This window comes from Mytilus edulis, chromosome 14 (genome assembly GCF_963676685.1).
Source record: "Mytilus edulis chromosome 14, xbMytEdul2.2, whole genome shotgun sequence".
NCBI classification, from domain to species: Eukaryota; Metazoa; Mollusca; class Bivalvia; order Mytilida; family Mytilidae; genus Mytilus; species Mytilus edulis.
In genome coordinates, this window is record NC_092357.1 from 18,338,970 (window position 1) to 18,360,970 (window position 22,001).

The window sequence follows — 22,001 nt, forward strand, 5'->3', positions numbered from 1 at the left end:
GGGAGAAAGGAGAAAAAGTTGGAGAAAAAAATAAAATATGAAAAAATGAAATATCTCTCTTTTTTCCGATAAATTAAAAAAAATAAAATAAGGAGAAGAGGGGTAGGAGAAAAGGAAGAGGGGTAGGAGAAACGAGAAGAGGGGTGGGAGAAGGGAGAAGGGTACCCCTGTCCTCCCCCTCATATATATATATATATATAAGTATTAAAATACTCAAAGTTATCTTTTTTTATTTTCACGTTACCTTTGCTGTTATTATACCTCATTCGAAAGCCTATCAATATAGGAACAAAAGTTATATAGTCAATATGTTCCGCAACGCATATTAGAGGAGTAACGAAGGACCTAAAATAGAAATACGGGTGAGCATTATGAAAAAGCTTATTTTAAATAATGGAATGAACTTCAGCGACCCGTCAGCCACAAATTAATGAAAACTTTATACACCATTTGAAAGCTTATTAAAAGGGGAACAAAATGTTATAAATAGTATGTGCCGCAATGACAATTAGAGAGGTTACCGATGACCTAAATGCCAAAATACACGTGAAAATTAAGAAATAGCCAATTTTGAATAATGGAATGTTATTGCGACTCATCAACCCCTAATTCCAAAACACATTATACATAATTCGAAAGCTTACTAATATGCCATTTTATCCCTCTTTCTATAAGCTTTCAAGTAGTGTATAAAGGGGCCGAAGGGTCTGTATTACTCTTCTTATAAGCGTTGCGGAACATATTAACTATATGTCTTTTGTTTTCTTTTCGAATGAGGTACAAGGTATGTATGTAATTAGGGGCTGAAGGGTTGCAGCAGTCTATTCCATTTTTCAAAATATCCATTCCATTATTCAAAATAAGCTATTTCTTAATGTTCACGCGTATTTCGACAAAAGAATAGTATAATGAACTGATACTATATAAATAGCGGAACTAAAAATGCAGAAAAAAAGGAACTTCCAGCTTCCATGGCCTTTTTTTTAATTTTAGATAGGCATATGTTTCATTGAAAATTTGGCGGGAAATGATTCATTCTAGATTATTCTTATATCAATATTATTGGCACCATTTTATATCAAAAACAAAAAAAGGACAATTTTTTTTAGGTTACAAATATGTAATAAAATAATCAAAAGAAAAGTAGCGGGCATCATATCTCAAATAATAACATTATGTAAAATGTCTGACACAAAGTAAAAAAACAAGAGAAGCAAACATTCTTATGCATGTATACAATATATATTAATACTAGAAGTAAGGAATATTCGAAACTTATTGATAACGAGAAACTAATAAATACGTGCACTCTACATGTTGAAGTAATATATATCAATCCAAATTTAAACTTATCTTTTCCTACGAAACTCATCTTGCCATAATTTGTCATTAAAAAAAAGCCAAATATTGAATAACTTAAGATTTATAATACTCTTTAATTCTATATATATATAATTTACATTATGGCTTGTGCGACTAGTAAAAAATGACATGAGCACCCTTCCGATGCACCATTAGATCCCATAAGATATCAGTGACCGCTCGGTATAGTATTACATTTGGAATTGATAGTTAATAAAAAACACAATTCATTTCTAGTATATTTATGTTCATATTATATACTAGTAGTAAACGCGAAAATAATTGAAATTAAAGGAAAACAAAACAAAAATAACGGTTTTAGGAAAAAGGAATAGGGCTTTAAAAACTGTCCTGTCCCCAAGATTCTATATATGCTGATGCATACTTAATGCTTATAAAAAGAGACATCTACATTCAATTACACTAGTGTAAGAACCTGGCGGTGGGGAGGGAACAATGGATGCAATCCCTTTACATTTGAAACTCATACAATACCGATATTAGATTACAAAAGTAAACTTTTTTCTTCCATTTCAAAAGTTTGCTCCCCCACTTTCCAGTCCACCCCAACCCCACTGTGCTATATGAATACATTACGTATTATGAAAATTGTCCAACGAAAAATTTCTTTGAAAAAAAATATAAAATAAACTATCATACCTCATTTCGATATGTTGATTCGGTACCTTGACTTGTTCGGATCAATTTCCTTGCATTTGTTTTGACGATATTTGGGCAATATATCAAATTTGTTTAACACTATTGCCACATATGCTCCTATGCTATTAACACGCAAACTTATCATTTTGGTAATGTAGAAGTTGAAATCAATCCGAAAAAAGAAGAGAATAAAAAAAGGCCTAAAATTTGCAAATTTGTTAAATTCTAGTATGTGCATATTTAAGAAAATATCTTATACTGTCACGATATGTACTTAAGAGACCAATTAGAAAAAATAATTTAAGTCTATCAAGGCTTCGAGACGAAAGCCGTAAACCTATAAATGTTTACTGTTTACACAATGTGACTTCAATGGAGAGTTGTCTCATTGGAACTAATATCAAATCTTATTTCTATCAAACATATTCAAAGTTGAAGAGACTATTTGGTGACATATATCTTCTTGTTGGAAAAGAAATGTTTCCAAAGAAAAAAGATTGCTTCATGGGGGGGAAAAGTTCCCTTTGGAAATGTAGAATTTCCCATGGAAGCACACTATTTACTAATGTTCCCATGGGCAATTCTAGTCCCTGTCTCATTGATTTTACTCCCCTGAATCCCCTTTCAGTGTCTGTCAATACAGTTAAATTATAGCAAAACTTATCTTCCATAGACGCTTATCATATACTGTGTATAGTACTGTTTTGTATGAGGGTTTGGATGGATGGGTCTTCATGCCTTATTTACAAATCTTTAAATAAATTGTCTATTCTTCGTTCGGTCTATTTTTTCTCTCTTCTTAAATTTTTGGTCCTACATTCTATATACTTTATCCATTATTCTCTATTCTGTAAACCCCACCAAGACCTGCATGTATTTTCGGGATCACCACTTCCCCAACTCATGTACATAGTGGTTTTTATACGACTGCAAAATTATTATTTTTTGTCGTATATATGTATTACGTTGTCGTCGTCGTCAACGTCGTCCGAAAACAGATGGTTTCCGGATAATAACTTCAGTATAAGTAAATACAAATCGTTAAAATTTTAACACTAGGTTAATAACCACTAATAAAATGTTGGGATTGATTTTAGGGGTTATAGTCCCAACTGTTTAGGAATTAGGGTAAAAAAAAAGAGGCCAAAAGTAAACATTTTTGCAGTTTCCAGACAATAAAGGCAACAGTAGTATACCGCTGTTCAAACTCATAAATCCATGGACAAAAAACAAAATCGGGGTAACAAACTAAAACTGAGGGAAACGCATAAATATAAGAGGAGAACAACGACACAACACTACAATGTAACTAACACACACAGAAACGGACCAAGCATCAGACAAAATCCAACGAGAATAACAAATATAACATCAAAACCAAATACATGAATTTGGGATAGACAAGTACCGTGACACGTCTTATCGCAATGTCAATTTACACTCAAAAATAAGAGAAAACAAACGACGCAACGTTAAATTGTAACACACACAGAAACAAACTATAATATAACAATGGCCATATTCCTGACTTGGTACATGACATTTTTAAAGGAAAAAATGGTGGGTTGAACCTGGTTTTGTGGCATGCCAAACCTCGCACTTTAATGGCAATGTTAAATATAACATAGAAATGACAACATAATATTACAGGACTACAATACAAATAAATAGGAAAACGTATTAGACAAAGAAACACATGATTAATGAATAACAAAAAGCATCAGGTTAAAAATTTTAATACGCCAAAAACGCGCCTCGTCCACACAAGACTCACCAGTGACGCCCAGATATAAAAGATCGAAAGCGAAAAAAAAAGGTACAAAGTTGTACAGCACTGAAGATCAAAAGTTGAAAAAGGTTGTGTCAAATACGGCTAAGTTTGTATGCTTGGGATAAGAACATCCTAATTATTTAGAACAATTAATGATATTGCAAACAGTAAATTTTATCAAATGAATATAACAGATATACATAATGAAACTGAAGTATTAACTCATTACATAAAACAAACACGAATACATAATGAATGACCAACACAGAATAGACAAACCCGACTCAGTCCAGGCCTCAACGCAGTAAATTATGAAAATGACGTCACATACGACGGTGAAAAGGCATTAAAAATTACGTCACATACGATGGTGAAAAGGCATTAAAAATTTGAATATATGAAATTTCTGAAACAGCAGAAAAATTACGTCACATATGAAAAACTATATCTCAAAAGTAAGATAGAATTAGGATTGATTAAGATTAAAATAGAACTAAATACTGATATTGCATTTAAACACAATGCATATTGCAATACTTATTAATAGCAATTAACTATAATATATATATGTGCAGTTTGTTATGAATCCAACTTCAAACGTAAATTATCGTACAGATTATGTTGACCAAAATTAAATCTAATAAATGACGGCGGTGATTAATTTTTGTTTCCATAACACATAAATATAATAGAAAAGACGTCAACACATTTGACAAAATCCGATGAGAATTACAAATATAACATTAAACATTTAAACTAAATACACGAGTTTGGGATAGACAAGTACCGTAACACGTCTTATAGTAATGCGAATTCACACTCAGCAAAACAGTCACAATCGGGAATAAGTCACGTTTTTAATTAAAAGATTAGACGACGTAATGACAAACCACAATCTACCATGTGGTAAAAATGTCCTTAGCTAGTTTGGTTAAACACACATCGTATGGATCCACCAATTCGTGATGGTGTCCATAAAATTTACGGAGTGTCAATTTTAATCTGTCCTCCTCATAACTTTGTTGGAGAAGTTTCTGCGTAACTAGCACACTCCTGTATATGAAGTCCGTATAGTGTGAACAAGCACGCGAATAACGTATCAATTGTGATATGTAAACACCATACGAAGGGGCAGATGGTATGTTACTGCTGAGAAATGGGAAATTGATAATTGGGAAGTTGAAATCGTCCCGTTTGTCATAGATTTTCGTGTGAAGTCGTCCATCTACGTCAATATTGAGGAAAAGATCAAGGTATGAAGCAGTCCTTCTAGTATCAGTAGTATCCTTAATTTCAAGTTCACTGGGATATATGAGATGTAAGTATTGGCTGAAGTATGGGTTATTCAATGATAGAACATCATCAATATATCGGAAAGTAAAATTAAAGAATTTCGCAAGGTGCTTTTTCTTTTTGTCTTTTAGAAGGTTTTGAATGAACTCTGCTTCATACGAGTACAATACAAATCAGCCAGCAGGGGTGCACAATTAGTACCCATTGGAATACCGATTGTCTGTTGAAATATAAATCCTCCAAACTCAACAAATATATTGTCGATCAAAAAGTCCAGCATTTTGATAATATCATCTTCAGTATATTTTCTGGAAGATTCAGTGCGATTCTTCACAAAATATGAATTATTGTAACCCAAAACAAGAAATTTGTATCTACGATTCCCATTTTTATAGAAAAAGCTCTGTTTTATGAGATGGTGAAGTCGATCTTTCAACTGAGCATGGGGAATAGTAGTATATAGCGTAGAAAAATCAAAAGTTTTTATGTTGCTGCAAAATTGCAAAGATTGTGATCGAAGGTTAAGCAGTAGATCTTTGGAATTTTTGAGAATCCACATCTGGTTAACACCACTGGTAGAATATATCTCCTCACAATATTTTTGAAGCCCATCTTTAACTGTAGAAAGACTAGTAGTCAGTACTTTAGAAAGATGTTTAGTCGAACATTTTGAAGAACCAGCTATGTATCGTTCTTTATATGGAGTTTTGTGTAATTTAGGTATCCAGTATAATGAGGGCAAGTTTTCTTCGTTTTATTTGATGTTGATACCAAAAGAAAGAAGGACATATTTATGATTTTGTAAAATTTCGTCCTTGGTAAATGATGTTAAAGAATATGTAGGATTACCAGTAGTTTTATCAATTCCAAGCTCTGTAGTGAGACATTGCAAATAATGTTTTTTACATATGAAGACAATATTATTGGAGGCTTTATCTGCTGGAACAACGACATATTTTTCATGCAAAGAGGATAAAGCATCCACAACCTCCGGATTCTTGAAAGGGTTAGAAACTCTAGTGCTCATATTACATCGTAGTTTATGTATGCGCCTCTGAATGCATGATCGAATAGCTTTGATCCATTCAGACAAAGTGTCCAGTTCTGGTTCGTCTGGTTCGCGCTTTACCCATTGTCTTGCATAGTCCTCAACTGCATCCATCAGTAACTTGAAATTCTTTTTCCAGTTGATGGGCTGGGGAATTCTATACTTTGGTCCCTTGGCTAACAACTCTCTTAGTTGTCCATTGGTAATGATGCCAAGGTCACCAGTAATGATATGACCAGCTGGACTGTAATTGTATTGTGACGATGTACATGAGCAATCCGGAGGCTTGGATTTTGTATCTTTGAGGTTAAAAGCCTCTAAAACTCGCTTGTGGTTGAAAATCTTGGATGAAATAGACTTGGTGTAAGTATAAGAAATAACAGGTGTAGCTTTTTTTTGAAGTAATCAGGTATAGTTTTTTGTACAGATTTTTGATGGAAAATATTGCTAATATTTACAGCATCTAAACCTTTATTGGCGAATTCTACCTTAAAAAAATAACGTTTTTCCTCACTGTTGGATGTAGTGGATACGGGTTTGAATAGTCTATGGTTAGCAATGTCCATGATAATTGAAACTAATCTATACAAAACAGAACGAGAATCAGTAACGGAAGTATTTTTGGCATCTTGAAATAGTAAAGAAAGTTTTGACAATGGAATGGAGAATAATTTAGTTCTAATGTGATGAATTCCTAAAGGTTTTTGAACAGACGTTAATAGACTATCAATTGTCACGGTGTATACAGCAGGTGGTATATATTTTCTGTGACCATGACTTCTATTTCGTCGAGCAGAAGTATTAAATAATTGTAATGTATTGACGGTACTACACCTGGGACTAGACAAAATACCTACACCATCAATTTTGTCATTGCATCCATAGGGAATGGCTGTTCCCAACTCTCTCATCCAAAAGTCTTCTCTTTGTAAACGATATGGTGTACTCAATATGGGGTCATTTGTTGGATGATATATTTTCTCTATAATCCGGACTTTCATTGAAACAATAGAATGGTCAGGCTGATTGAAATGTTTATAGAGAAATTTGTTGTTATTAGGATCATTTACATTAGACCGATGATCATTCATCCTAAAATTGAGTCTTTGTCGAGTTTCCCCGACGTAGATCAATCCACAAAGAGTACATTCAATACCGTATACAATATTGGAAGCAGTGCAATTCAAATCCTCATGACTATGTGTATTGTAATTTTTGGTGGTTAAATTACTTTGAAAGTGGGTATCAGTTATTAGTATATCACAGGTTTTACAATTTTTACGGTTACATTTGGAAATAGAGCAATATTGATGGTTGTCATTGAAATCTAAAATATCTGAAAGTTGAACAGTACACGGCCGAATATATTCAAACTTATCTGAATTTTTATAGTACAATGAGGATTCAGAAGACTGCACATGTGTCATTTTCATAACATCATTTAAGATGATCCTGGGGACACCTGATAAAATCGGTGTTGTTGTGTCCTTGACAACAGCCGATTGACACCTTTTTATCCTGGGCGTCGTATCATTCAGTATAATATTTTTTGTTCTACTTGTGTTAAAGTGTATGAATCTCTCTGAAATTATACTAACAGTTTCCATACTACAAATGGAAGGTCAGGATTGACTTTGGGGGCTTATGGCTCAACCCATTTAGGAATTAGGGGCAAAAAGGGGGAAAACAAGGTTTTTCTGGTTAAAGGACAATTGATATTTAATTGAAAAGCAGTGTAAGGGAGGTAAATTATGAATTAAGAAAATGATGATTATCTTGAAGTGATTGGCTGTCAATTCATTTTTGGCAGTTACTATTGATTAATATTAATTCAAGCAGTTACTGCTAATTAATATTAAGTTTAGCAGTTACTATTAATTAATATTAATTTTAGCCATGACTATGATTTTAAAACTTTTATGGGGTATTTAAATGGATAATTATGGTTGAAAACTCCATTAGAAATTTGATTTGAGTTACTGACCATTTATTGAGGGAAAGATTTTTTTTGGGGGGACAAGGGAAAATGGGGAGTGAAAAAAATAGAGGGGGACCATTTTTATCATTTCAGATTTCAGAAATTAAAAGGAAAAATTATTAAAATATTTTCTTTGGGGGTTAATATTCAACAGCATAGTGAATTGCACAAACGCCAAAAAATGCGGTATTTATTTTTTTTTTGGGGGGGGGGGGGCAATTCGCAACAGCATAGTGTATTGCACATAAGAAAAAATGAATTTAATTTCAAATCATAAATCCAATTTGAAGTTCTTTGACTACCACGACGACAGTTATTCTGTGTCACAGAAACCTATTATGCGTCAAAAATTTAATTACAATCCAAATCCAGACTTGTTTCAAGCGTGAATATTGTGTCCACTTTGGCCCCAACTTTTCATGGTTGGATATATGCGGTCATATTCAGCTGCGCTCAGCGAAGCAATTTAATAAGTTATATGGTCGTTCCCTAATGGATATATAGTACTTGATCTACTGATAAAATTAAATGAGATATAATCTAACATATCAGAATTGCAACAGTGTAAAATTATATGTGTAGATGTGGCGGACATGTATTCATCCGATAGGATAGGAGCACAATGAGGATTACTTGTAGAGGACAGGTCATAACCATCGCTACCACGTTTCAAAAACATTTGGTGATCTATGCGTGAGTTTTAAAGAAGTTCTTTTTAAACAGGCACTTTTCGATTGCCGACGACGACTGACGCAACGTAATTTGATAAGCTTGTAAAGCCCCGTTTTGACTAGTAAAGATAAATAAGGACAATTATCCACCCTCCCCATCAATTTCTAAACATACGTACATGTATGTAAGTATTTCCACCATTAGGAAAACATGTTTTACCCCGTATTTTTTTAATAGAAATGCGTTTGCAAAAATGTTGCACTTATAGTGTGATGTTTATCCATGCAAAGACAATCATAATTATTATAGTTCTTCTATAAGGTTTTTAGATATCAGTGGCCATGTATAGTAAATATCATATATAAAATCATTGAATGAAACATTGAATCAAAAGATTTTTAATAAATATCTATATGACAATTTTACTTTTATGTAATATTATAGCTTTTATAGTTTATAACCGCTGAAAGATGACCAGTCATTATTAAACATGTACTGTCCGGTATGTCCATCTTGAACCTTTACGAATACTTTATCGTCCCTTTTAAGTTCGAGAACAGCATTCTGACTTGATGATATGTGATCTGCTACACCCTCGCTCCCGCGTAGTTCCTGGTTATCAGGTTTCCATTGAGAGAGAGATCAGTGTAAAAGGATTTGCCAGCATGGGTAAGAACGGTCCAAGAAAATATGTAGACACCATTTGAAGGAGCGGTAAATATCCCAGTGGACTTATCGAATCCATTGCCTAAATTTGTTATAACTTTATTATACGCCACAGCAGATTTCGCAGGAACATTTTGTAAAGTAGCTGAATTTTTAGCCATAAACGCAACTTTGCCTGATTCTGAAAGAAATTTAGTTTAAATATGATACTTTATTTGCTAAATTAAAGCAAATTGGATAAGACACAAGTAAATAATACTTATGAAGTCATCTCTATAGATAAAGTAAGTAATATGAAGTTCTCTATATGGATAATAATTTGTCATACCTGAAATTTTTGTTGAGTTAAAACTAATTCCTGAATATTTCATAACCTGGAATATTCTGTTTTAAATTTATTTATGACTAGTGCAGCTACATATGTATACGAATTGTCGTCTATAGAAATATATGAATTAAATATGAATAAAAAATGCCATATAAATGTTCTTTGTATCTGCAATATTTTCTTCAAAAACAAAAACAAATGCATTTCACCCATATGTTCCATTTTAGCCATAGTGGCTATGTTTCTTGACGTACAAGGAAATAAAATATAAAAGTTATACAAGATACTCTGAAACTCATTCAGCCTACATTGGCTGAAATTTGGCGGGAATTATTCTCTCCATAGTTTTCATACATTTTACATTCATTTGGCACCTTTTTGTCTTTTAATAATGATGAAAAAACAAGGATTTTATAAGATTTTCAAAGATAACATTTTTAACTATATGTAATCAAATTCTGGAAAGAAATGTAGTGGTAAATTGGCAAAATTTTGTAACAGCACTACATGGATAACAAGAGGAACGAACAAAAAAATTAAGGGGTCAATTGGCAATTTTGTTCATTTAATTTATTTGTAGATTTTACTTGGCTGAACATTTTTTCTGTTTAAAGTTCATCTTTATCTATTATAATATGAGATAATGCCTGAAAACTGAAAAATTTCCTTTAAATTTTCAATTCAGGCAATAACATAAACATCAGACATGGGCCTTGAATTCAGTGATTGTCATGTGTTGCTGTGTATCCTTATTCGTTCATTTTACATAAACGAGCCGTTTGTGTGCTCGTTTGAATTATCAACGGAGTTTTCCGGTCCTTTCAAAGTTATAGATGACTATGCAGTATGCTTTTTGTTCATTGCTGAAGGGAGTACTATGACCTATAGTTGTAAGCTTCTGTGTCATTTGGTCTCTTGTGGAGTATTATCTCATTTGGCGCAATGATACCACGTCCCCGTTTTCTTATATGTTGTGTAAACATATTATACCTGAAACTCTTCCTGTACAATCACATTTTCCATCATTGTCTTCAACGAGTTTAAGTTGGTATTGGATACTTTTCATGAGACCAGCATTTCTGGAGCAGGATTTATGTCCCGTGACCATAAGTGTCATTAAACATGTCAGTACGAGAACTTGAAATACACTGAAAATGAGGCTTTATGTTATTTAAGAATAGAATGCTTCATCTGGTAAATGTATTGTGTTGTAAAAGCGTTGACCGAAACACATTTTTTTCAATCTCAAAATGTGCACACGGTCAACGCTATTACAACCCTATAAAAACACTAAAAGAAGCATGCAATTCTTATTATTATTTTATTTTTGTATTAGGATCACGAAAACACGATTTCCATCAAGTTTTTTTCTTTATTTGCCTTTGCACTTCATTGGGGAAGCTCGTGTCATCATGAATATTGGTTTTCATTTTGAAATATAGGTTAATTTAAGAATGACGCGAATTACTATTAGCCAATCAAAATAACGTAATATAATGAAACATACATGTAATGTAATTATAGAGAAGTGCATCCATAAAAAGTGTGTGCTCATTATTGAATCTCTTTTATTGGAATTAAGTTTTGCCAATCAAAAGTGTTTTTATATTTATAACATACGGACAGTAAAATTATGAACTCCCAAAAACATAGATTAAAATAAACAGAATCGCTTATCCTGGGTCGAAACTGGTACTGTTTAAAATAACAAGCCTTTCAAAAGAATGATATAAATTGATAGTATATAAATAACGGAAGTTTGGAACCTATAAAGCAGAAAAAAATGAAGTGTCCGTGTCCCATTGTTAAGCCGTTGAAAATTTGGGGGGAAATTACTCCCTCTAGATTTTTCGTACATTTAACATTGGCACATTTTTTTCTTTCCGAAACTATAAAGAATATCAATATATTTGTTAGTCTAAGGTTTAAGAAATGGCTTTATAAAGTATTGTAATTTATTTTATTAATCAATATAAAGTATTGTAATTTATTTATCAATTTAAAGTCTAAAAAAAATACATATACAAGAAAGGTTGAGAAATATGCTTTCTTAAGATTTTTATGATTAACAAACCAGAAATGGTCTTAATATACAAGTTTCAAAATTGACGAAACCCTCAACTATTTTAACAATGTTATCTATACGATACATACATTGTAGAAACAGGAAAACACGTTGTTGAATATGTATACTTCTACTTGTGTAACAACCAGGGGAGGCAATTCATTCACTTTAGAAAATTGACTAACTCAGGACTACAATACCGATATTAAATATAACAGAAAACACTTTTCTTCAATTTCAAAAGTTTGCCCGCTCTCCCCCTACTTTCCAGCTCATCCCTTCGCCACTGTGTTACGTAAATACATTTAGAATTACATTAAAATTGACAAAAGACAAAACATAAAACAAACTATCATACCTCATTTTGATCTGTTGGTTCGGTAACTGGACTAGTTCTGATAAGTTTCAATGGATCTGTTTTGATGGTTTTTGGGCAATATGTCAAATATATATATGTTTAACACTGTTGCCACGTATGCTCTTATGTTAACACGCAAACTGATCATTTTGGTAATATAAGTTGAAATCAATCCAAAAAAAAAAAAAGAAAGTAAAAAAGGCTTAAAAACAGAAACCTCGTTAGATTGTAGTATACATGTGCGAATTTATGAAAATATCCTCCACCGTCAAGATAATATGTATTAAAGAGACAAAAAAGAAAATATAAATTAACCCCCCCTTTTGAGAAAAATTTTTGGTTGCTTACATAGGGAATCACTGAAGCGTGACGAGACCGGGGCCCCTCTTAGGCAGCCAGTGGGCCCCCACTTATGAAAATTTCTGGATCCGCCACTGGAGGTGTTTGAAAAAACAGAGCACTGAAAACGACTGATTGTGCTTGCAGGAAATAGATTGCGCTTCAGTTCCTTCCGTGCAGTACATTATATGGTACTAAGAATTCTAAATAAAGAAATTTTGATACTTGAACTTAAATTGCTTTGACAGTTTTTCTTCGCTTCGAAATTGCCACCCCGTGTCAAACATAGCCGACACCCCGCATGTGGCGTTCTACACGGTGATATAAGTAACTAAGGTAATCTATTCTTGAGGTAGAAAAGCCTTAGTTTTTCAAAAATTCAAAGATTTGGAAACAGTCAATTTATAAAGGCACTGGCTACGGTTACATGGAAATGTAACAATAATAAAAATATTATTGTTACATCGGAGACTAATTGCCGGAATGCAAAGTTGTGTAAGGAACCGATTAATTAAGAATGTAACAATAATTATTGAGGCTACGGTTACATTGTGTTATTATTACATGAACAACAGCAATGTTCGCTAGATTTATTAAATTTATATCTTCTATAGTTGTGTTGCTTAATTCTTTCATATGTACTAAATAATACTTGTAATAATGATAGATAATAAATATCATTATTCAACAAATGGTGTTTAAATAGTTTTACGTATTTGTCTTTACACTTTGAACAATGGATGAAGATATTCAGGCATTACCAATTTTGTCACGTTTGGATGAAAACATTAAAACTTGGGATGCGTTTGAAACGAAACTGAAACAATATCAAGACACAAATTTCATACAGCTATAGATACAAACGCAGCTCCAAAAAAATTGATACATCAAAAGCAAAGTTTGCTAACTGCTAAGTTGTATACTAAAATCTGAGGTAAACCTAAAATCCGTAATGGACGGCACTGTGATCATATTGATAGACGACATGAAACTACACCACATGCTTCCAACCAAAATATTGGATGAGAATATCAACATTGCTAGAGTAAAAAGTATTTCTCACCAGAACCATGGCAAACATTAAAGATTGCCTTATCTTCTAAAAGGAATATCGCAGAATGGATTTGCCTACTGCGATACAGACGTTCACAATGCGGCATCACTGGTGTGTGATGACTGCTTGGAGTGGTTTCATCAAAAATGTGTCAGACTCTCAAAAATAAAATAAATGTCTTCAACTTTTATTATTTAGTACATTCGTACAGTCGCTGTTTTTCGTGTAACAATAACGCTATGTAACTGTAGCCTCAATAGTTATTGTTACATTCGTAATTAATCAGGTCCTTACCCAACCATGCATTCCGGCATTTAGTCTCCAATGTAACAATAATATTTTGTTTTGAATTCTGAAAAAATTGTGGGTTTTTTTTCACCTGCGGCGAAAAACAAACTATTTTTTTCGCGACAAGTCGAAAACAATTTTTTTCTTTCAATTTTAGCATTACATATAGTGGCAGCTGAGGGTGTAACAAACAATTTTTTTTTTTCAGAATTCAAAACAAATTATTTTTTTCTCCAAAAACTGGAAACAAACTTTTTTTTCCAAAAAAAAAACCATAGCCCCTTGCTAGAACAAAGAGTGTTGCCCACTAACAAAACAAGAATAGCACATGATGATGTCAACGTACCGTGCGTTGATCACAGTTCACTGTGGTACAGTGTATCGAGATGTGAGAATTCTAACTTAAAATCACCGTTTCTGTCCCTACCACCTATCCACCCCTAAAGTTTCATACCGGCTAAAAAACTGTTCAGGTATTAACATAAAAGTTTGATAAAACAGAAAGTTCTCTCACATGTGCATGATAATATGCATGCAATCATTAACACAATTTACAAAAGAAGATAAACTCTAACCAAATATATTCTGCTATTAAAATCTCAATATCGGGTTTTCTATGCACTCCTTTACGAGGGTGGTAAGGGGGTACTTCATGACCAAAAAAACGGTAAAAATTCTAGCCAAATGACGTTTACGGTAATTTTTGGTACATGATGATAAAATATACACTTTCTTTTAGACGATAAAAAATCAAATGATTTTGATGAATCACGTTAATTTTTTCCCAAAATAACGGTATCGCTAATCATTTGAGACCTCTGACGAATCACGAGAAGGATATTTTGTTGTATCACTGTAAAATTTTAATCAATTTGACGCTAACGGTAGCCCAAAATGGCAGTTTGATGCCTGACCGTATTAAAAAGGCATAACTACCCTCCTTTACTTCTCTTGAACTGAATTTTAATGTGCATATTGTTATGCGTTTACTTTTCTACATTGGCTAGAGGTATAGGGGGAGGGGTTGAGATCTCATAAACATGTTTAACCCCGCCGCAATTTTGCGCCTGTCCCAAGTCAGGAGCCTCTGGCCTTTGTTCATCTTGTATGATTTTTAATTTTAGTTTCTTGTGTATAATTCAGAGTTTAGTATGACGTCCATTATCACTGTACATACTAGTATACATATTTTTAGGGGCCAGCTGAAGGGCACCTATGGGTGCGGGAATTCTCGCTACATTGAAGACCCATTGGTGGCCTTCGGCTGTTGTCTGCTCTATGGTCGGGTTGTTGTCGCTTTGACACATTCCCCATTTCCTTTCTCAATTTTACAAAAAGAAATTTATTTTAATATGTATTATTATTATATTTGGTACATGCAGGGCTGCCAAGTCTCACACATTTAGCGGGAGACTCACCCATGTTCATGCTTTTTTGGCGGCATTTTCCTGGGGGCTAGTAACTGAAAATGTTTAAAACAAACTGTAGGATTTGTCCCAGCTTCAACTCTTATTTTCAAAAATAACTAAACACAATCGACATGATCTTCATTTTTTGTATTTATTTGACATGTCTGAATGGTCATGCAATCTTCAGCTGCGACATTTTTAATATAAACTGAAATTTCAGAGAAATTCGTTGGATATCAATTTCCTGGATTTCATGGGTACAGGTAAAACCTGGAAATTAAATGTTTAACAAATAACATATTTTCGGTAAGGGTTTATGCAGAATTTTATTAAATAACGAAAGCAAATTTATCCAAGAAAATTTGTACCCGTGAAAATAAGTGAATCAACAGTATATATTCCAATGTAGCTCAGGGAAGATTATCAACATAAACAATGATAAACTATCTGACAAATAGGAAGAAATCTTGTAAAAATTTATTATAGATAAGGGTGGGCCACCCCAGGGCATTTACTTAAAGTCTACATTATACTTGAAGTGAATCGCATTATAACTGTCTCATACATATACTTGGAAAGGAAAGTTGTCTTTCTTCCAATAGAAAATAATGACAAATGGTTTTGTAGTACAATGTCATGAATGTAGTAGACTTTTTTCTTTTTTTCAGGTACAAAAAATGTAATTTACATATCTTAAGAATTCTCTTATATTATGAGCATACAATTATTTTTATTTTGATAGAGTGAATTTTCCTTTGTAACTTTTTCATGAAATATGTGGAAAAAAATACCGATTGTTACATTACTTAAAAAATTTAGTCATGATTAAAAATTTGGTTTTTAGTATAATAGATTGCAGCAATCATCACCAAAATAATTTCCAACTACAGTGTACATGTACTTGTTGGAAGACAAATTTTCAGACAGTTATAGAGTTCTCTCTCATAATTAATCTATAATATTAATGAAAAGTAATTCATGTTTAGCATTTCAAAGTGCAAGGAAAATCATGAGCTATGAATATTAGAAGGGAATTAAAATACTTATTTTCATTTGGACGAAAAGGCATGTTATTTAGGGTGAGTATATATATATGTTCTAAATTTTTGTAAAACATGTAAAACATGACCAATTATTGTTTAACTAGGAATTTAGTAACATTTATATGAAATCACATATTTCTATGCTAAGCTTTATGGATTACTATACATTATAAAAAATAGGCTAATTGTATATTTATAAATTATCTTTGTTTTTTTTTCAAACAAGAGGTTGGTTCTCACCTTCAATCTCATGGAAGGGCAACACTGATGTGGCCAAGAAACAGTGTCTATAGTTATCAAAGGTACCAGGATTATAATTTAGTATGCCAGATGCATGTTTCGTTTACATAAGACTCATCAGTGACGCTTGTATCAAAATATTTATAAAGCCAAACAAGTACAAAGTTCAAGAGCATCGAGGATCCAAAATTCCAAAAAGTTGTGCCAAATACGGCTAAGGTAATCTATGCCTGGGATAAGAAAATCCTTAGTTTTTTGAAAAATTGAACGATTTTGTAAACAGGAAATTTATTAAAAAAAATGACCACATTATTGATATTCTAGCGTGAAAGACTATTGATATTATCTTTCTATCGCAATTTTGCCTATATATGACATTGTTGATGTTTACATTGGCAACGACACATGCCCCCAAAGTTTATAACAATAATTTTCATCTCAGGAAAGTTAAGTAGCATGAGATGAAAAATTATCACATCAAAAAAGATAAATAAAAAACAGCAATGATTATAATTATTTGTGATTTGAATTTGCAGAGATTTATTTCATTGTGCAAAATTCATGTTCGGCATTGACATGACTGCATGACGTCATATCACTTTATAATCCTGTAATGTTTAAAACATGCATATTATATATTTCATAAACAGTTGTACATTCAAGTTTTACATAAATTTATAAAAATGTATAACTCCTAACAACTTCATTTCAAAGTCAGTATTTAAAATAAGTTTTGATTTATTAGGCAGATATTTATACAATTCAAATTTAAAACCTATGATTCAACTTAAAAGGTATATTTCTAATAGTTTAATGTTGATAGTGTCAAGTGCCCCTCAAGTTATCGAATAGTTGTTTTTTTATTAACTCAGTATTGTCATGATTGTCAGTGAAAAATATGAATACAATATTAGATTAAGTTTAAAAATATTTGATATGAGGGTATAGATGGGAGTCCTTATTTCTGATGTGTTACGTCTGAAATCATGAAACTAAAGATTATAAAATAGTATTTATTGCTTATTTCTGTAAAATTTTCTGTAGTAAGATTATTTCAGTAGCTGTACATCATCACTGTACATTGTTCATTTCTGTAATCAGTATTTTATTACTTGATTATTTTATTTCCCTCTGTTTTTCCTTATACTTTGCACATAAACCTTTATTATTTATATTTGATGCCTTTTTTGTCAATTAAGTATTTATTTTTGTCACCATTCTCTTTTCTGTAAAACCCCTTCAAGACCCTCAAATATAACAAATACAGGTACATGTACTAAAAGTTTAAAAAGTAAAATCAATAAATTTAATGTCAATCATCTAGTTGTTAAGGTGTAACATTACAATTGAAAAAATCACCTGTGAAAAACACTTAATTAATTTTAATTTATACTTTTAAATAACATAATTATACATGACTTAACATTACAAACATTTAATAATCTTTAATTGTATTTAACCATTAGATTACAATGAAAAAACAAATAGACTATAAATTGTAAAACAATAGGATTAGCAAAAAAATATTAGTCTGGAAGGAGTTATCTCCCAATGTACTAATTAGGCCAAATAAAATAGTATGTGTGGTTCCAGTTACAGTTTTAAAAAAATTTGGGGTAGATAGGTAGGGATTTTTTTATGTTATGCCTTTTTATTACATTGAGTCTATGGGAGCAATATTCTGACTTAACCAGTGCTTAATGAAAGGTGATAGCAAAATCTTTAGTGTAGGCTATTATTAAGGTTAAAAAATAGGGTAGGTAGGGTAACTGGAACCACACATATATTTTTATTTAGTCTTAGCAAACTTCTATATTCTAACCAGACGATCGCATAAAATTTACTTAAAATATTAAGTTAATATGACAATTTGTTAAAAAGATATATATATACTGATATATGGACATTTAAAGTACATAAAACATAATGGAGAAATCTAACTTTGTACCTGGGAAGGTTGAAATCATTCATATATCACTACCATATCATTTACAGTAGGTATATTGCAATTGTGTAGAAGTTTCTAAAACTTTAGGAAGTGGTTGAAAATTTGCACAGGTATGCACAAATAGTTGAGGGTTGAAATAGTTGAGTGAATTTAATGAGATATCCACATTGATTTTACCATTATAATAAAGACAATGTGGTAATTGACATGAAAAAAATAAAATTATAGCTCACTAAAAATAACTTACAGTGAAATTTTCATGACAGAATTTTTATTTCTGGGACCATTATAGACATCATAACTATTTGGGAATCTGTGACACTTGGTATGAGAATTTGCAACACTTGATTAATTGGACTATTGATGTCATGCAAAAATCACTTTGCCTTAATGGTGTCAGACAATTTCTTTTTTAAGAACCTTTGTTATTGAGGGAATGGGGACAAGGTCTATGGTAATTAATGATGTCATTTTACATTTTACAGCATTATGTGCATTTAGTCTATTTCTGCTTTTCAAGAGTATATTATGCCTATACTTTAATGTGAAGTCTTTCTACTTGAAAAAATGAAGATTTAATTAACTAATTTAATTCAAAATTCGCTAACCAATGTGTAGATCATGAATTGAAAAGGAATATTGTTGTGGGTTATTGAAGGTCATGATCCTTAGATTTTATTTTTTTAATGTTTTTTAGGGGGGGGGGGGGGTGCTTAAATATTTCATAATTTTTTTTAATCTCTTTCTTTTCGACGAAATAAAAATTAGAAGTTTTGAAATATAATGCGGGGTCAATTTATGTTTTTTTTTTAATTATTATTTTTAAAATGCTATCTTAAAAATAACATGACACTCATATTACAGACACAGTAATGGAATATTAACCTCTCCCCCTTTTTTCAAAGATTTTGTTCCTAACTACAGCAGATTTATACATTAATTCAGCTTAAATTCTAACTTATTATAATTTCAATTTATAAGAAACTTTAAAGTTTTGTATGAAAAAAACAAGTAATAAAAAACCCAGTTGACGTAGACTTGAAACTTTAAACCATATGACATTCACAATATCATGAATACATATCAATACACTAAATAAAAGAAAAGCACAATATGATTTGCATTCTTTTAAGTTTAAATAACTGTTAAATCAATAATGGATTATTTACCCATGCTGAGCCTACATGATACAAGGTAAAATTTGATCAAATCTTAACATTTAAAAGACATGTTTTAAATCCCTGATTATATTAAGGCATTTTTAATCTCTTAATTCTTTCTTAAATCTACTTTATAATTTATTGACAATATATAAGTTCTTTTCAAATCAGTTTATGTATTTTATTGACAATATACCTGTATATAATTAGTTTAGCGGTTCAACGAGTATGACCATTAATATATTGATTTTAGCCTTGTACTACTTATAGAACTTAAAACCCAGTTTGCATGACAATGGTCCTGATCCTGGTAACCATGGCCTGCAGACGACACACAACAAGTTACCGTACAAACTGAATCACATGGTCCAATTACATCTGTGAAGTACAGGGTAGGTCTGGTATACAGGATATATTCTGATTTGGAGTGGAATACATTGGAAAGGACATTATTTTTCTATAGTGAGTGAAGACTGCTAAAACTGCCACCATGTCGGCGGCAGATTTAGATTTACACGATGCGCGTGTGGAATTCATGGCAGACTATGTCATCAAGACATTAAAAATTAAACCAGACAAATTTCAAAAGATGTATAGTTTGGAAGAAACCAGACAAATGTTCATGGATTTCTTTGAAAAGTCCGACTGTCAGTCTATAGTTATTGGACAGCCCACTGGTAGTTTAGTGGCCACATTAGAATGGCCAACGAAACCAAAAGCCAAAGCTTGCTATTTCGTCAAGATGACGGGAAACAATATCAACAAAGACACCAATATGAGGACGGCTTTGATGTATGGTGATCTCTCATATGCTCCCTTAGATCAACTTTCTGCATTCGTAGATGAGGTATAGTTTTGTTATTTTGATAAATTCACATTATAGCACATAAATATGTTTTATCAGAAGTTCTTATATTACCTTTTATATCAGTTTTGAGGGGTTGATGAAAAACTGTTTTTTCAGGTGTACTTTTGTTATGTTATGCACCTATTAAAATAACTTGTATATATGTAATTTTCAATTGTTTTAATTCATGGGTTTCCTCTCATTGTTGAAGGTGGTACAGTGACCAATAGCTGTTAATTTGTGTGTCATTTATTCTATTGTAGAGAGTTGTCTCATTGGCAATCATACCCCATCTTTTTATTTTTGTAAACCTCTGAGACTTCATTTTTATAAAAACAAAAGTAGAATCTTTAGTTATAAGGCTATGGGCTATATCTCCAACATGGTCAAATCTGACCAGCAACTTCTGGGAATTTGATGAACAACCTTGGGTCCTGAAGTTTCATCTAAAAGTCCTTGTGACGTTTAAAAATATTAGAAATTGTTTTATTTAAATGACTTTTATTTGCTTAATTTTAAGTGACCTCAGATTTTTTTTGTAATTTGAAATTGTGACCTATGGGGGTACCCTACCAGAGCCCCCAGAATTTTAAAGGAATTTGATATGATTTTATTAGTGTAGGAATCAATGGCTTCAGATGGCAATTAGATAATCAATAGGTGAACCAAACTAATTGGCTCTAATGTAATATTTTTTTAATAAATCAACATTTGATTTCCTGGTAGAGAAAATGTACTTCTATACATGTAAATAGACCGTATAAATTTGATTACCCTAAAATTACCAATATTATTAAATGGAATATTTAGCATGTACACGGTGTAGTTTCGGGATACTTTTACTATCCACTGGTTATCTTTCAAGGGGATCTATATAAGAGTGGGATTGTTCATTTCTATGTTCTGTATTTTTTTGCCTTTTTTCTCAATATTTGTAACCCAGTTTCAATTCTTTGTTTTAAAACGCCCCATTATCTTCTATTCTATATAAGTTTAGGGGCCTAGGTGGCTGAGGGGTCTAAGTAGTTACTACTGTAATCACTAGCCAGTCATGGATGATCAACACTGAGATTGTGAGTTCAAACCCCACTTGTGCAGGTGCACTAGACTTCAATCTTAATAGACTAGGATTTTCAATTTTCCTAACCAAGGTCTGTTGCTTTGTCAGGGCACTCCAGCTTCCTCCACCAATAAAAGCTTGCCACCTTGAAATACTGGTAGCTCCAAAGGAGTGCCTAAAAGTGGCGATCAAACACCAAAACTCAAATCTATATAAGTTTACCAATTTTTCTATTTTTTTCCCCCTTTTTGACACACAAATTATCTTCAGTAAACCCCATCTACACCCTCAATATGTATGTTAGTTGATTCCTTCTTAGAAACTACTTAATTAGTCAAGCTAATAGGTCAAAATCAATATCAAACAATTGTTTTATAAACATGACCTTGTACAAAAACAACCTACAATAGGT

The 22,001-nt window shown here is 32.1% G+C and overlaps 1 protein-coding gene and 1 pseudogene across 2 annotated transcripts in view; one reads left to right on the top strand and one right to left on the bottom strand.

The window, feature by feature from the left end:
* Positions 1 to 9,166: 9,166 nt before the first annotated feature.
* Positions 9,167 to 12,315, bottom strand: LOC139502781 (complement C1q tumor necrosis factor-related protein 3-like; annotated as a pseudogene).
* A 1,986-nt stretch (positions 12,316 to 14,301) lies between these two features.
* The window catches only part of LOC139502400 (dynein beta chain, ciliary-like), a 68,497-nt gene continuing 60,797 nt past the window's right edge, over positions 14,302 to 22,001 (top strand). The window contains exons 1-3 of one of the 2 annotated variants that reach the window (XM_071291845.1): positions 14,302 to 14,355; positions 16,561 to 16,636; positions 19,953 to 20,529. In XM_071291845.1, coding sequence (XP_071147946.1) covers positions 20,173 to 20,529 — 357 coding nt within the window. In that variant the 5' untranslated portion in view covers positions 14,302 to 14,355; positions 16,561 to 16,636; positions 19,953 to 20,172. Of the gene's footprint in view, positions 14,356 to 16,560; positions 16,637 to 18,388; positions 18,569 to 19,952; positions 20,530 to 22,001 lie in introns of those variants that run through there. The other variant, XM_071291844.1, reaches the window with a different exon arrangement.